We start from the raw sequence: 15465 nt of genomic DNA, 5'->3' as shown, positions 1-15465 counted from the left end.
CTGACCACTACACAGCTTCTGCGCCATACCCTTGTGTGTAGTGGAAATGACACTGATCAGCTGATGAACCGCGGTCCCAAGCGGTGAACCGCAGCCGATCAACTATTGATGACGTATCCTGGGGATACATCAGCAATAGTATTTCCCTGGAAAGCCGCTTTAATTAAGTCTTATCGGCCTCCACGGAACTTAGTCCACCCCTGCGTCGCTACAATTAATGTCAGGAGGATACACCATACTGATGGATCCCCGCTCTGTGGCAGAGGGTCGCTTCGGGTGGAGTCATCCTTTAGTTGTATTTATACATGTCACAACTAAGATTATATCACAAAACAGTTCTTCCAGTCAGCGGGCAGCAACAACCTGTCATTATGTTCATGAATGGTGGTCAATGACATCCCCAGTGAACCAGGTCCCTCAAGTGCATTTGCTAATTACTGTAATTACACTTTGTCTGGTTTAGGTTACTGCATTGTTCACATTTGAACACCATTTATATAGAAAGTTGGGTGCTGCTCTGTGCAAACAAATTACATTACAATCAGCGATCTCAAGAGCTGCATTCACAGTTCTGCCAGTTGTTATTAGAAACAGTCAGTAGGTTTGGTGTCAGATAGTCCCAACCTTCTACACCTGCCCTGACAGCTTAGCTGAGCTCCTTTAATGCGGGGGAGCAGTTCATTTTTTAACTTTCTCTGTTTTAGATCACACTTCTCAGAATGCATAATAACACAGGAAGCTACTGAATAAGCAGGGAATACTGTGAGAGGTTAGCTCTGAAGCATGCAAAATTGTGAATGCAGCTCTTGAGTACAATACCGGATGCAACTCAGGATCAGTACAGGATAAGTAATGTATGTACACAGTGACTCCACCAGCAGAATAGTGAGTGCAGCTCTGCAGTATAATGCAGGATGTAACTTGGGATCAGTACAGGATAAGTAATGTATGTACACAGTGACTCCACCAGCAGAATAGTGAGTGCAGCTCTGGGGTATAATACAGGATGTAACTCAGGATCAATACAGGATAAGTAATGTATGTACACAGTGACTCCAGCAGCAGAATAGTGAGTGCAGCTCTGGAGTATAATACATGAGGTAACTCCGGATTGGTACAGGATAAGTAATGTATGTACACAGTGACTCCAGCAGCAGAATAATGAGTGCAGCTCTGGAGTATAATATAGGATGTAACTCAGGATCTTCATGTAATTTCATTTGCACGCCTAATCGGTACTTAAAGGGGTTGTCTCGCGGCAGCAAGTGGGGTTATACACTTCTGTATGGCCATATTAATGCACTTTGTAATATACATCGTGCATTAAATATGAGCCATACAGAAGTTATTCACTTACCTGCTCCGTTGCTAGCGTCCCCGTTGCCATGGTTCCGTCTAACTTCGGTGTCTTCTTGCTTTTTTAGACGCGCTTGCGCAGATGGATCGTCTCCCTTCGGCTGGTCTTGGAAGCATCGGCATTTTGGCTCCGCCCCCTTGTACGCATCATCGCGTAGCTCCGCCCCATGACGTGTGCCGGTTCCAGCCTCCTGATTGGCTGGAATCGGCACGTGACGGGGGCGGAGCTACGCGATGACGCGTACAAGGGGGCGGAGCCAAAACGCTGATGCTTCCAAGACCAGCCGAAGGGAGAAGATCCATCTGTGCAAGCGCGTCTAAAAAAGCAAGAAGACACCGAAGTTAGACGGAACCATGGCAACGGGGACGCTAGCAACGGAGCAGGTAAGTGAATAACTTCTGTATGGCTCATATTTAATGCACGATGTATATTACAAAGTGCATTAATATGGCCATACAGAAGTGTATAGACCCACTTGCTGCCGCGAGACAACCCCTTTAAGTAGCTGAGTAGCTACTTAATAGTTTATGCAAAATAGTTGCTCACAGCTGTCACTCAAACTGTCCTTTGAGTGATCTTTGAATGATCATCGGCCCATGTAAACCAGCCTTAAGATGGCGACTCATGCAGCAGGCGGATTGCAATTAGGTTCTTGGGAATAACACTGAGCAGTTCATGTAATGTCTTTTGTAAAGCTAGTCCCTTTGAATGAATTTGCATAATGAAATGAAGAAACAAATCCAGATTGGTTGCAGTAAAACCGAAGGCACACAGTTTACTGAAGGATTGCACATTAATGACAATGTTCACACTGGGCAGTTTAGCCATCAACAGAAACCTCAATGGCTTTGCAGTCAAATGCAATAATACACAAGGACTCCTCAACTCTTTCTCTCCAGACTGCAGAATAACTTTGTCAGGGTAGCTTAAATGCTTATGATATTAGGAAGTTATTTCTGGAGGAATGGAGGGAGTGATGCGGGCTCTCCTATGGATACACTGACTTCTGAAGTATCAGAGCCAAGGTAAACTCAGTTGAAATGGCTGTTTTCCTTCCAGATTCCGTGGGGTCTGCCCTGACTTAGATTCCTACTTAAGCAGGGATGAAAAAGACTCTGCTCTCCTTCAGCTCTCCCCTCCAGTTGACTCCATGACTACATATTCTAGCTGGATTGCCTCTAGGCCCCAACCTCCAGACTGGCTTAATTAGTCTCCATGCTAGACTAGACCAGACTCCCATCTCTGACTGACCTCCAGCACTAGAACTTAGGTGGAGCATTAGTGTGGTACCTCAGTGCAGTATGTCGGTGATGGGAAGATACTCCAGGCAACAGACTTTATGATGAAACAACTTTTAACCATTTATTGGCAGAGAGATAGAGAGTACTCATTGTTACAGTGATGACATACATTGCATTAAATTTTCTTGTGTAGATGACACTTTAAGTCACATTCGATAGACATTGATTCACCCTGAACGTTCCTCAGGTACTTGACGTTAAAGGGGTTCTATCATTAAAAAAGAAAAATTCTATACTTGCCTATTCCTTCCCTGTCAGTCTACTTACCAGATCTTCACCTCCCCTATCTTCTCCTGTCTCCTGCAGTTTGGGGGGGGGGGGGGGGGTCACTTCACCTACAGCTGCCTGATTCTTCTCTTTCCTGTGAGGTTACGTATATTGCCAGCAGGCTTTTTCCTGCCAGCCAATGTACATTATGTCACAGCTCACAGGCCAGCAAGGGTAGTGCCGATCTACTTCAGAGACTGCTCATGCAAGCTGCCTCTGAAATAGATCAGAATTCCTTCCAAGGCAGTGGATGCTACAGAACAGGACGTGACCTTCACTGACCCGGCCAGAAGAGCATGTGAGGAATGCAGCCTTCATAACAACCGGCTGGCATGCGGTGAGGTGACCCGTGGGCACTGGAGAAGCTCAACCAGGAGAAAATGTGGTAGAAGACTGACTAGGGAGGAATTGGCGAGTATAGAATTGTTTTTTTTTAATGACAAAACCTTTTTAAAGACATTACATTTGCAAACAGCCAGCTTTTTTCCACAGCTTTGAATATTGCTGACTTGATCTCCTCTTCTGGCTTTTTCTCTCCCTTTCTCTCCTTCCTCTTTTGTTCTTTCTAACAATTCCAACTGTGTTAGTACTCACACTTTTGATGTCCTAGCTCCCCACCGCACTGGCTGTAAGTGAAGATGGTCTCTTTGTTCCTCCCTGGTCTCCTTCAGAGTCTTCTGAGCTGGCTAGACTGACTAACCCCACCCACTCTCTACCTTTTATACTCTACGTGCCCACCAATCCTGAGCTAAGGGAAAGCCAACTAGCCAATCCCAGATCTAGCTAGGGGTGACTGACAGGTGTGAGAGCAGGTTAGGGTGCCTTCTGCACAGTCATACAGTGTTAGGTGGTAGGGACACCAAAAGTTAACCCACTATTGACCATTTAAAGTCATGCACACAAAATTTAGCATTATTAGGGATACATACACACATTTTACAGGACAGTGACTGTAGCGGTGTTGTGGGATCCCAACTCTGGGGTACTTCAGTTGTAACTCAAGAGCAGTACAGGATGTACAAGGTTACTTCACCAGCAGAATAGTGAGTGCAGCTCTGGAGTATAATACTGGATGTAACTCAGGAGCAGTACAGGATAAGTAATGTATGTAAACAGTGACTCCATCAGCAGAATAGTGAGTGCAGCTCTGGAGTATAATACAGGATGTAACTCAGGATAAGTAATCTATGTACACAGTGACTCCACCAGCAGAATAGTGAGTGCAGCTCTGGAGTATAATACAGGATGTAACTCAGGATCAGTTCAGGATAAGTAATGTATGTACACAGTGACTCCATCAGCAGAATAGTGAGTGCAGCTCTGAAGTATAATACAGAATGTAACTCCGGCTCAGTAATGTAAGTACACAGCGACTTCTCCAGCAGAATAGTTAGTACAGCTCTGGAGTATAATATAGGATGTAATATAATGCGTGTATATTGTAATTGCCCTTTTTATAAAGAGGACATACTACTTGCTGCTGCAGTCCTTAGAGGACTTTGGCCTACTAGATATTTTCTTACTCTCCCACCTTTCTCCTCTTTGTTCTCGAGGTTGTTCAACAATTCTCCATGCTTCATCCAATAATAATTTTGACCCTTTAACTGTAAAACGCATGTGTCACTTCCACATTATGGACAAAGTCAAAATGAGTCATGTGTCTATAAATATATTGTGTCAAACCATATGCCGGGTGCAGAAAAGCAGGACAGGTATAAGGCCTCATTCCCATGACCAGGTTGGATTCCGACTGTGAAATCTCGCAGAGGACTCAGACCCGGCGCCCCCCAGAGACCTTATACTCACCTGTCCGGATCTGCTGCAATGTGTCTCGCCTGGCATGCGCCGTGCAGAGCATGGCGTCCCATTGTTGGGCTATGACACAGAATATCGCGGAGCGTGGCATTTTCCACAGAAAATAGAGCATGCTGTGATTCCCCCCCACCCCACCCGTCCCACGAGTGGAAAATCGCAGTTGATTTCCGCTTGTGAGCAGGGCAAAAATCTTTTAACACAGCATGTCTACGGATGGTCATTGCTGCGGAATTCGCGGAGAGCATCTGGCTGTGAATTCCGCAGTGATAATCCATCCGTGGGCATTAGCCCTAAGTGATGTAATGTAGTATGTTATGGGGGAACGGTGCCACGATAAACTGCCACTTTCCCTGTAACACTAATGGCTGCAGAGTTCCTATGGCAGAGCCAGTCATAATGCCACAGTTGAAGACCCATTCACAGTGCCCCTTTAAGAATAAGTCTGTCTGTATGTCTTTATCTATTTATCTATCTACCTCTTATCCATCTAATCTCTCTATCTCTTCTGTCTTTCTCCCTTTCTATCGGTCTGTCTGTTTTTCTGTCTTTCTATCTCGCTCATAACTATCTATCTCGTATCTATTTATCTATCTAATTTCTCCATCTATCTCTTCTATCGGTCTGTCTGTCTTCCTATCTCTCTATATCTCTTCTGTCTTTCTCCCTTTCTATCGGTCTGTCTATCCATTTCGCTCATAGCTATCTATCTATCTATCTATCTATCTATCTCATATCTATCTATCTATCTATCTATCTATCTATCTATCTATCTATCTATCTATCTATCTATCTATCTATCTATCTATCTATCTATCTCATATCTATTCATCTATCTATCTCATATCTATCTATCTATCTATCTATCTATCTATCTATCTATCTATCTATCTATCTATCTATCTATCTATCTATCTATCTATCTATCTATCTCATATCTATCTATCTATCTATCCTTATTCTTTTTCTAACAACTTTCTCTTCCATCATTTCCCCTCTTCTCCCACAAGTGACACTTTGGTGTCCTGCAGTCACATGACGTGTGGGGAGGCCGGGGCCGGAGGGGTTAAGGAGGGGGGGCCTGGCTGCAGGAGGAGGAAGAAGAGGAGGAGGGGGAGGGGTTCCCCGTGTACTGGTTACATTGTATCCTCCTCATCCTCAGTGAGGGGGTGAGTGGAGGAAGGGTGGAGAGAGGAGAGGAGGGGGCGCGCAGATTCCTGGGACGTTATGGCTTTCAGAAGGAGGAAAAGTTACCCCATCTTCAGCCAGGAGTTTGTCATCCACAATCATGCGGACATCGGCTTCTTCTTCGTCCTCTGCGTCCTCATCGGGCTCATGTTTGAGGTAGGAGGCTCTGTGTGCCCCCCGATAACGCCGGACCCCTTGCTGCCCCTCTGGGGTGAGGATGGCACTGGCTGCAGAACGCGGCGGAGCTCACTTGTTACTTTGTATCAAGATTGTTAACCCTTCAGTGGAGGTCGGAGCATTGCTGATGTGTGCAGCCTCCTCCAGTGTAGGACTCAGGTGCTCCCTCTGCTGGTGGGGTACTCGGATGACACAGTCCACTATATATACAGTACACACACCTACAGTACATAAGAGCCATAACATGTCTTACGTGGCCCTTTAAGAAGTGTATGAACCCTTGAAGGGAGCCTGGCTGATGTGCCCCTCTTCCTGCACCACTTGTATAAAGACTGTACATTCTATCATGCCCCCTATTTACTATAGATCAGCCCTTTAAGGAACTTCTTAACCCCTTGAGGGGAGCCTTGCTGATTTGTCCTTTCTGCACCAGTTCCATAAGTGTTCTCTTGCCCCCTATCTTGCCATAGACTCTATCACCCCCTTTAATAAGTGTATTAATCCTTCAGGGGGTCTGGCTGATGTGTCCCCTCTGCATCAATAGCATATTTGTCCTCTCATGCCCCTATATTACTACAGGTTCCATCAAGCCCTTTAACCCTTGAGGTGGGCCTTGCTGATGTGTCCTCCTTCCTGCATCACTTGCATACACTGTATGTTCAGAGGATCACCCCTTTAAGAACTTAACCCCTTTGGGATCTTTCACACTCCTGTGAGCATTGCTGATGTGTCCATTTTTCTGCTTGAGGGTACAGTCATAGAAATGATTTTTCAGACTGAAAAAAATCAGCCTGAAAGCGGGCGGAATTAGAAACCTTCATTTGAATGGGTGTATTCGCGTCGACTTTTGTAGACTTGGCTGTAAAAAAAAAAAAAAAAAAAATCACAGTATGCCCTGTTTTGGTGTGATTTTTATTTTTATTTTTTTTAATTTTTTATTTATTTATTTTTTTTTCCATTAAAAATTGCCCATTCAAGGCTGTGTGCATTAAAAAAAAAGCTTTTGCGCGATGCTAGTGCAATCTGTTTTAAATGCATGTAACCATGGTGACCGTAAAAGTAAAAAAAAATATATATATATGTTTTTTTTTTGTTTTTTTTTAACTTATATACGTGTAAAAATCGGATGCAAAACAGATGATATTGTGGAAAAATCGCACCAAAAATAAGTTGGAATGGAGGAAAAACCCCTACGTGCTTACAGCCTGACAAGAAGAGCATTTTGTCTTTTTCCTATAATTTGCATACGCCATGTCCGTAGCGGGTATTCTGCAGCGGAAAGCCTCCAAACCGCAGCCGAAATGGCGATAAAATAGACATGCTGCAGAATTAAATTCCGCCCCGCATGTCAATCTCCGCACGTGTTTTGTGCGTATTTTTCTGCAGTTTGTGGACCCAGCGTAATTCTGCTCCTTGCTGTGTGTCCTCCTCGCGCCTATAAACCTAGATTAGGCCTCCACCAAGCTGATGACGCAAGGCGCTGCGTATAGCTGCAGATTCTGTGACACCACAAATCCCAGCATGGTGAACTCAAGGTTGGTTGCATAATGTAGGGTGGCCCCCTTGGAACTTAAAAGCAGGGGCCACATTATCAGTTGGGCATTTTGTCCTCTGAGCAGTCATCAGGTTTCTTTCTTTATTAGGGCATTTTATCAGCATGAAATAATGAGAAAGCATCACTTTGTCTGAGCTGCAATACCAGACACAGCCAATGGATAATGGTGGCGCTGTTCCTTCTAGCCTAATATACCTCTTTAAGGATCTGTTCTCATGCGCATTTGTGTTACAATGTTCCTGCAGTGTCATGGGAGCTGGAAAACGGAATCTCTATAGGGAACGGATCTGTCTTATGACTGAACCAATCAGCGCCGAACAGACCCCATTGATTATAATGGAGTCTATCTGGCTTCTGTCATGGGCAAAATAGTGTATGCTGTGCTATTTTATCTGTAATTTTGGGACAGATCTGCGCCAAAAGCCTCAAATGAGCCTCCAACACATGGGCTTAAACATTCGCTGTGGTCTGAGAACACTTTGTGCCCCCTTGTTCAAGGGGTTGGATAATAAAACATGCGCCGCTCTTGTCCATGGCCTGGTATTCACTTCATTGGGATTGAGCAGCACTACCTGATGCAACCTATGGACAAGTGTGGCGCTGTTTCTGGTGGAAAGCAGTCATGATATTCTAGTCTTATATGTCCCCTTTAAAGGGACTTTGTCGGCTCCTATAAGCCCCATAACTACATTTTTGGACTTGCAGGAGCTGACATGCTGAATCCGGTAATGTGAGTATCTCCCACGAACGTATGAAGGCCACGTATCTGCATCCGTAATACGAAAGTGTGTCCCGGCCTGACAGCCAGGGGTACTTCCCCGAATTGTCACCATTGTAGATTTCTATGTGGTTGGGTCAGGACACGCGTCCACTATGGCCGCAATACGTTTGTAGTAAAATGGCTTTCTACTTGGCTTCCCCGCTGTGCGCTGTCCAAGCCATCGCAGAATGCACCTGGCGGATTACCTAGAATGCCAGAATTAGTCCTCCTTCTAGGCAGTAGTCCGACGGATGCTTCAGCGGCATCTGTGACAGCACACAGTGGGGAAGGTAAGTAGAAGAGTCACAGATAAACTGTTGTTGTTGACAGACCTCCTTTAAAGATGCTTTAACATGCAGGCTAATTCTGGCCCGTGTAAAAGCACCCTTAAGGGGTTGTCCAGGACGTCCAGTATTGACTACTTATGTTTAGGATAGGTCACCGGTAGGGGTTTACCAGTCAGCTGTGAGTGTGAACAGTGCTGGAAGCAGATAGTGCTGTCAACATTGCAGTGGCCCCGCTTAGTACTACAGGTATAGGTCACATTGGAGCTGTGCCTGCATTACCACCTGGAGTGCTGCCAATGCTGTTTGCACCAATAGCACCCAGCAAATAGCAGATTGGTATGAATCCCAATCCATAAATCCCGCCAATCAACTATTAATGACTGTTCCTGTGGCTAGGGCATCAACAATAAAAGTCCCAGACAACACCTTTTTAAAGGAGTTGTCTGTGACTTTTCTGGTTTTTTTTCTGTTAAGAACCTATCCTCAGGAAAGGTCATCAGTAGGTGATTGGCAGGGGTTTGCCCGATCGTTGACTACCTGTGGTTTGATGCTTGGATCCAGGCCAATTACTGATTGGTACCGCTATCACTAGGAAGCAGATTATACTGACCATGATCATGCAGTGGTCCATGTTGGTATTGCATGAGCAGCTCTTATTGAATTAAGTGGGAGCTGTGGTCAGCGCGATCTGCTTCCTGCCCTTTCTATAGTGACAGCAGGGATTGGAGTAGAGGAGTCCCACCAATCGTCGATAGGATACCCGCAGCGGAGTTCAAGCCGATGCTTGGCCGATAACCCCTGCGTACCTGTCCAGCGTAGTCTTTTTGCGCTGTGGATGTGCTTTCCGGAGCTTCGTCGCACATGTGCGTGACGTGGATCCTGAAACACTTCTGCAGTGCTCACTGCGGTCGGGCCGCGGGACGAACGGCTTCCATTGACTTTGATGGAAGCCGTCTGTGTGTCGCCCGCACACAATCGTAGCATGCCGCAATTTCTCCTCTGCAAGCGTAAAATCTCAATCCATTTTTACTTGTGGAGATGGAATCCTGTATTTCCATAGCATGCTATGGGGCGGTATTTGCTGCAGAGTCCGGAGGCGGACCCCCACTGCGGACTCCGCAATGCAAATCCGCCCATGTGCAGGCGGCCTAAGCCTTAGCACCCCAGGTAGGATGCATATGTTTTTGCAACACCTCTGCCATGCATGGACCCTCGATGGCGGGTGGGTTCATAATGGGTTGTAGCAGTGACCCCTCTTCCTCCAGGCGGGGTGAGTCACGTTCAGGTGCTTTGTGTCTAGATGGAGCCTCCGCACCGCGAGGATTCCTGAAGAGCCCTAAACCGACCACAAAAAGACAATGTGGCTGCAGTAACGGCTGTATCGCCAACCATGTGGTTAATGGCCGTGTCCGCTACTGTAGCTCAATGCCATTGACTTGAATGAGGCTGAACTGCAGAATTGGTAATGGACAGTGTGGCGGGGTACTGCAGTGACATGACTGCTATAGGTCATCAATAGATGATCGTGGGGGTCTGCAGCGCTCAGCACTATGCGTTGTATGACGGTATTCGCCTAAATGGGACCGAGCTGCTCTTGGGCCATGTAACTGACGAATGTAACCTCATTGGCCTGAGAAGAGGCCGCAGCGCTCACTTGAGCCTCTTCAATCTGTGGAGGTCCTGAGCGGTAGCCCCCAACTACTGCTGACCGATCCTGAGAATAGGCCATAAATTCCGTAGTCCCCGAAAACCCATTTAATCATTGTGTACCGTTTTAATATCTCTGCTTGCTGTCGGAGGCCCAAAATGCGTTGCGTTGTCCAACCGACACTCTTCCGGTGTTTGTTACAAGAGAGAGCTGATACACTGTTGCGGCGTGTGACGTACTGTGCTGCACGTGTATCATGTTTTTTGTTACAATTCTGCTGAGTTGCTGCACAAACCATGATACAAACAGCCACACCAACACCCGCTCTACAGCACCCTTGGCGTAATCGCATGCGGGTGGTACGTGCGTGCACAGAGATGCAAGAATCACCCCAAATGCAAAGAAAACCGGCACTGCACACCTTCCAATAAAAACGCAGCTTTATTCAAACGGATTCCTAAAAACACATGGAAGAAACCAGCGTTCCCCGCTCGAAACACGTCGGAATCCTGCGGGGTTTTTTTGTGTGCGTTTGAATAAAGCTGCTTTTTATTTGGACATTGGGCAGTGCTGAATTTGCTTCTGTTTGCTGCAAAAAGCACGATTTGCCTGCACCTGCGTGGGTGACACACGATCGGGGCGCGATCAGCCACTGTGAATAAATCAGAACTTTTCCATTCACTGATGGCAAGCGGAAGTAAAACTTTTTTTAATCAGTGAGTAAAACTGTGTTTAGTTTACTGTACCTTTTTTATTTATTTATTTTTTTTGGGGGGTGGGGTTGGGGGAGACTTACAGCGCCACCACCAATCACATTCAAGGGGTCCTCCACTTTGGACAGTTCCCTACATGTTGGGGTCCTTGACAATAAACTGATCACAAAGTGTCGTCCTGCTGGTTTCTCGATGACTATTGTATAATCTATGTGGAAACCTGGCGGTAAGTGTTCATTCTCCTTGCAGCTCCCCCGCAGGGAAAATAAAGTATTGCACAGTGTCTATCCACATTCTCAGGACAGTTCCTCCAGAGAGTGATGGCGTATTTACATGGACCATTTTCGCATGTGAGTTCTGTCCTATGCTGAAACTGGCAGAACTTGCACAGAAAAAAGAACCCATTCCTCAGAATGGGTTAATTTACACAAGCAGTTTTTCTCCCTCTCTGATAGGCCGCCTGCACATGGGCGGATTTCCATTACAGAATCCGGAATGGGCGTCCGCAACCGGATTCCGCAGCAAATCCTGCCCATTGCATGTTATGGCAAAACTGTTTCCTCTACACGAGCGGAAATCCATTGCGACTTTCCACTTGTGGAGGAAAAATCCCAGCATGCTCTTTTTCTGTGCGGATGCCACGCAGACGACTTGCATCGAAGTCAATAGAAGTCGTCCGACCCGCGGAAGAGTCGTGAATTCTGCATCGTCGCCTAGCAACGACGCGGGAAAAGCTGGGATTTAAAAACAAAAACTGTACTGCACATGTCTGATGACTGGCCGTGCGGACTATCCGCAGTACAGCCGGCCGAGAAGAAAAGCAGAAACGCACGTATGCCAGGTGGGAACGGGGCCGTATTCCGCTGTGGGCTCCCGCATGCGGAATCCGACCCGGTCGTGTGCAGCCAGCCATAGTCTGAATTCGAAAAATCGCCGTAGGTCCTATTTTTGTGTCATTCTTCAAGAATCTCCGATTTAATTTTTATGCATCACAAGCGGGCGCCATGTGATTTGCATGCAATTTTCATGTCCAATGCATTTTTAATGTAGGTTACTATGGGGACGACATGAAAAATAACCAGGAAGAGCAGAGAAAAGCCTGCGATAAAACCGCATGTGAAAATTCCATGAAAAATAGCCTGGTAGAGATTGGCCCTCCTGGCCCAGAGATGGTCACAGTTCTCCTCCTCCCCCTCCCTGCACAGTGACCTCTAAACAGGTCATAGAGCATGCTCACAACACTCTCCCATAGAAGTGAACTATGTGCGCTGCAGTTTTGTCACAATCTACAAAAAACGGAGTGCGCAAAAGAAAACTGCAGTAAACATGGATGCAAATATGGGTTTGCTGTGTTTGCTTTACGCACTCAAAGTCCTACTTTTTTTTTTCTTCTTCTTCTTCTTAGAACTTTCTAAGAATTTTTTTTTTCTACACACCACATTGGTTGTGAATAAGAAAAAACGTCACGTCCGCCGTTCGTAATAAATCCGTAAAAAATATAGAATGTGAATGGGCCATAATACTGCTAACCCTGAAAGCGTAGCGTAGATGTCCCAGGAAGTGTCTACAGATACCGTCCTATCATCTGGGTGAGGTAGTCGGTCATGTGCGGCGCCCACAAGTTTCAGGTTGGTAAGGAAGGGGACGGGGGTGGGGTGGGGTGGATGACACGTGTATCTCTATGGCGGCACAGCTGTGTTTCAGATGGAAGGCGCTGAGTTTCAAGGGGCTGCGTTGCATCCTTTATCTAGAAGAGCCACTTAAAGGGCAACTCCATGTCATGTGATGGCGCCATCCCTTGTACAGTGAATATTCCCTTCAGCCTGGGAGGAGATTTCCGCTAAGCTCTTTGTCGCCACCTGCTGGGTTTATATAGAGTGGGGGAAGAAAAGTTTGTATAGAGTGGGGGAAGAAAAGTGACAACCGTACTGCACATATTCCTGTCTTACACAGAGTTGTCACATCTTATCTCTTCCTGCAGGAGCTCCTTCTTCCTGAATGTGCCCTGCAGAGTTGGGGAACTGTTTCTTAAAGGGGTTGCCCAGGGTTAGATAAACATGGCTATTTTTTTTCCGAACACAGCACCACCCATGTTCATAGGGTTGTATATGGTATTGCAGCTCAGCTTCATTGAAGTGAATGGGAGCAGAGCTGCAATACCAGACACAACCGTTGGACAAATGTGGCGCTATGTGTTTGAAAGAAAGCAACCATGTTTTTCCAACTCCAGACAATTCCATTAGCACTTCTATATTCGCCCCCGTTGCAGGTTACAGATTGCGGTCCGACACGCCAAGTGCTGCTCCTCTCCAGGGAGTGGGCGTGTGGGGGTGTCTTCACGCGGGTGATTAAATTGTGCGAGTTTTTCGCAAGAAAATAGAACCCATTCTTTTCAACGGGTCTGTTCACACGAGTGACGTATCTTCCGCAGCGACGCTGCAATTGAAAAATCGCAGTTTGCTATATTTTCGTCTATAAGTCTCGCAGAAACGCAAAACATGCACTAAATATGTGCAGTCTCTGTGCAGCACACGGACGGAGTGTGATGCGAGTCGTGCCGCCCTTAGGGGGTAATGGGAAGTCGGCAGAAATTAGCATTTATGTAGCTTTGGATGTGACTGGAGTAGAAGCCGTGACGTAACCTGAGACAGGAAGCGGATAGTAACAACCGCCACTTGTTCTGTGCAGAGGTGTAAATGTCGCTCGGACTCTGGGCCGTCATGTTGCGGGAAACGGGCAATGACCCCCGGCCTGGGTGCATGCCCTTACCTGGAGGTCACCTGTGATAAACAAGCAGGAGGTGATGGAACCCACGGGGGTCATGGCTGTTACATGAAGTCAGCAGTAGAACCGCATCTGACCTGATAATGGCTATTACACCCCCCATCCCCCACGTATTGCGTCACGGTGCGAAAAACAAAATCGCACCATGTCCCATCCTTGGCGTTCCCTCGCTTATTGTTTTCAATGGGGACCAAAAAAAAGCGAATGTGAAAACAGTGGGAAATGCTTAGCGATCCTCTGGTGTGGCGGAAAGCGGCACAAAAACGTCTCGCATCCGCGGGAACGTCGCACATTCTCAAGCGCGATGTCGGTCGAATTACGAAGCACTTTGCATCAGTCTGGACTGGATGCAAAGCGGGGGCGCCATAAATACGGCATTTGGCTTAAATATCATATACTCAGAGGAAAGCTGTCTGTTGCCCCTAGCAACCAATCACAGCGCAGCTTTCATTTCTTACACTGCTGAGGTAAACTGAAAGCTGCGCTGTGATTGGTTGCTATGAGCAACAAGGACTGATTTCCTTTCAGCAGCTAGAGTGTGGTTCCGGCCTACTTCTCTATGGCCGCCCTGTATTTCTAATGGGGCCTCGTTGCGGACAGTCAGTAGCAGCTGCCAGTCGTACATAACTTTGCTGTCTTACACCATGTCCGACCTATGTGAAATGTGGCTTTTTTAGTTTTTTCCCTACAACCTGTCGTGCGACAGCAAGTCATCTTTTTTCGGTCACATGACTTTTGAGACTCAATGTTGCGCGGCAGAAGTCACTGTGGCTTCATGGCACACGCAAAAATGGCGTAAAGAGATGCAGACGTGTAGATTTTATAGAGCGCACAATCGTCTTCGTTGTGCCGCCGCGCTATAAATATCCAGAACTTTCTGATTTGCGCTCCTGTCGTCCGGTTTTCAGTCTCGCTGGCGATTTACGTTTTTTTTTTTTTGAAGGGTTATAAAGCTGTCCTCTCAGTTTCCTCCTCTCCCTGCAGGAAGTTAAATCAGCTCTGTGTGCGCCTCTCGCCGCTGCCAAAGTATGACTGGAATGCGTCTCCGAGAGGAGGGCGAGAATTTTTTTTTTTCCCCCACAATTCAGGAGTTTTGGGCCTGAGTGGCTGCAGTGTCTGAAACAACCCGGCCCTTGTACACCTGGCTCATGGCGGAACCTGCTTCACTATTCACCGCGCTAAATGCTGCGATTCTTCGCTATTTTTTTTTTTCCTCTCCGGCTGCCACGTTTCCAAAACTGAATGGATTAAAGCCGGGGGAGGGGGACACGAGAGAAAAATGTCTTTATTCAAGAACACCCGGCCTTCCGCTCTCGACGAATGTAGAAGTGAAAAAAAAAACGTATTTCCTCCCCAGGACATCGCCGAAACCTGAACTGTGAAACACATGTCGTTCTCAGAAGAGGAAAAGTAGGCGCTCTTCTGCAAACTGCCCAGAGCCGGCTTCACACCGATGTAATTGAGCGCGCAAAATTTGCGCTTGTAGTACAAAAGTGAATAGAAACCATTGATTTCAATGGATTTGTTCACATGCGAATATTTGGCGTGCACATTTTGGTAGCGCCAAAAAAGATAAAACATGCTTTTATCTTTCTGCGCATTTGCGCACAAAGGTC

At 46.5% G+C, this 15465-nt stretch overlaps 1 protein-coding gene across 1 annotated transcript in view; it reads left to right on the top strand.

The window, feature by feature from the left end:
• The first annotated feature begins 5895 nt into the window (after positions 1-5895).
• The window catches only part of TRAM2 (translocation associated membrane protein 2), a 33120-nt gene continuing 23550 nt past the window's right edge, over positions 5896-15465 (top strand). The window contains exon 1 of the mRNA XM_066595247.1: positions 5896-6081. Coding sequence (XP_066451344.1) covers positions 5965-6081 — 117 coding nt within the window. The 5' untranslated portion in view covers positions 5896-5964. The remainder of the gene's footprint in view (positions 6082-15465) is intronic.

The sequence above is a fragment of the Eleutherodactylus coqui genome, chromosome 1 (genome assembly GCF_035609145.1).
Source record: "Eleutherodactylus coqui strain aEleCoq1 chromosome 1, aEleCoq1.hap1, whole genome shotgun sequence".
Lineage (NCBI taxonomy): Eukaryota > Metazoa > Chordata > Amphibia > Anura > Eleutherodactylidae > Eleutherodactylus > Eleutherodactylus coqui.
This window is presented reverse-complemented; position numbering and strand designations above follow the sequence as displayed.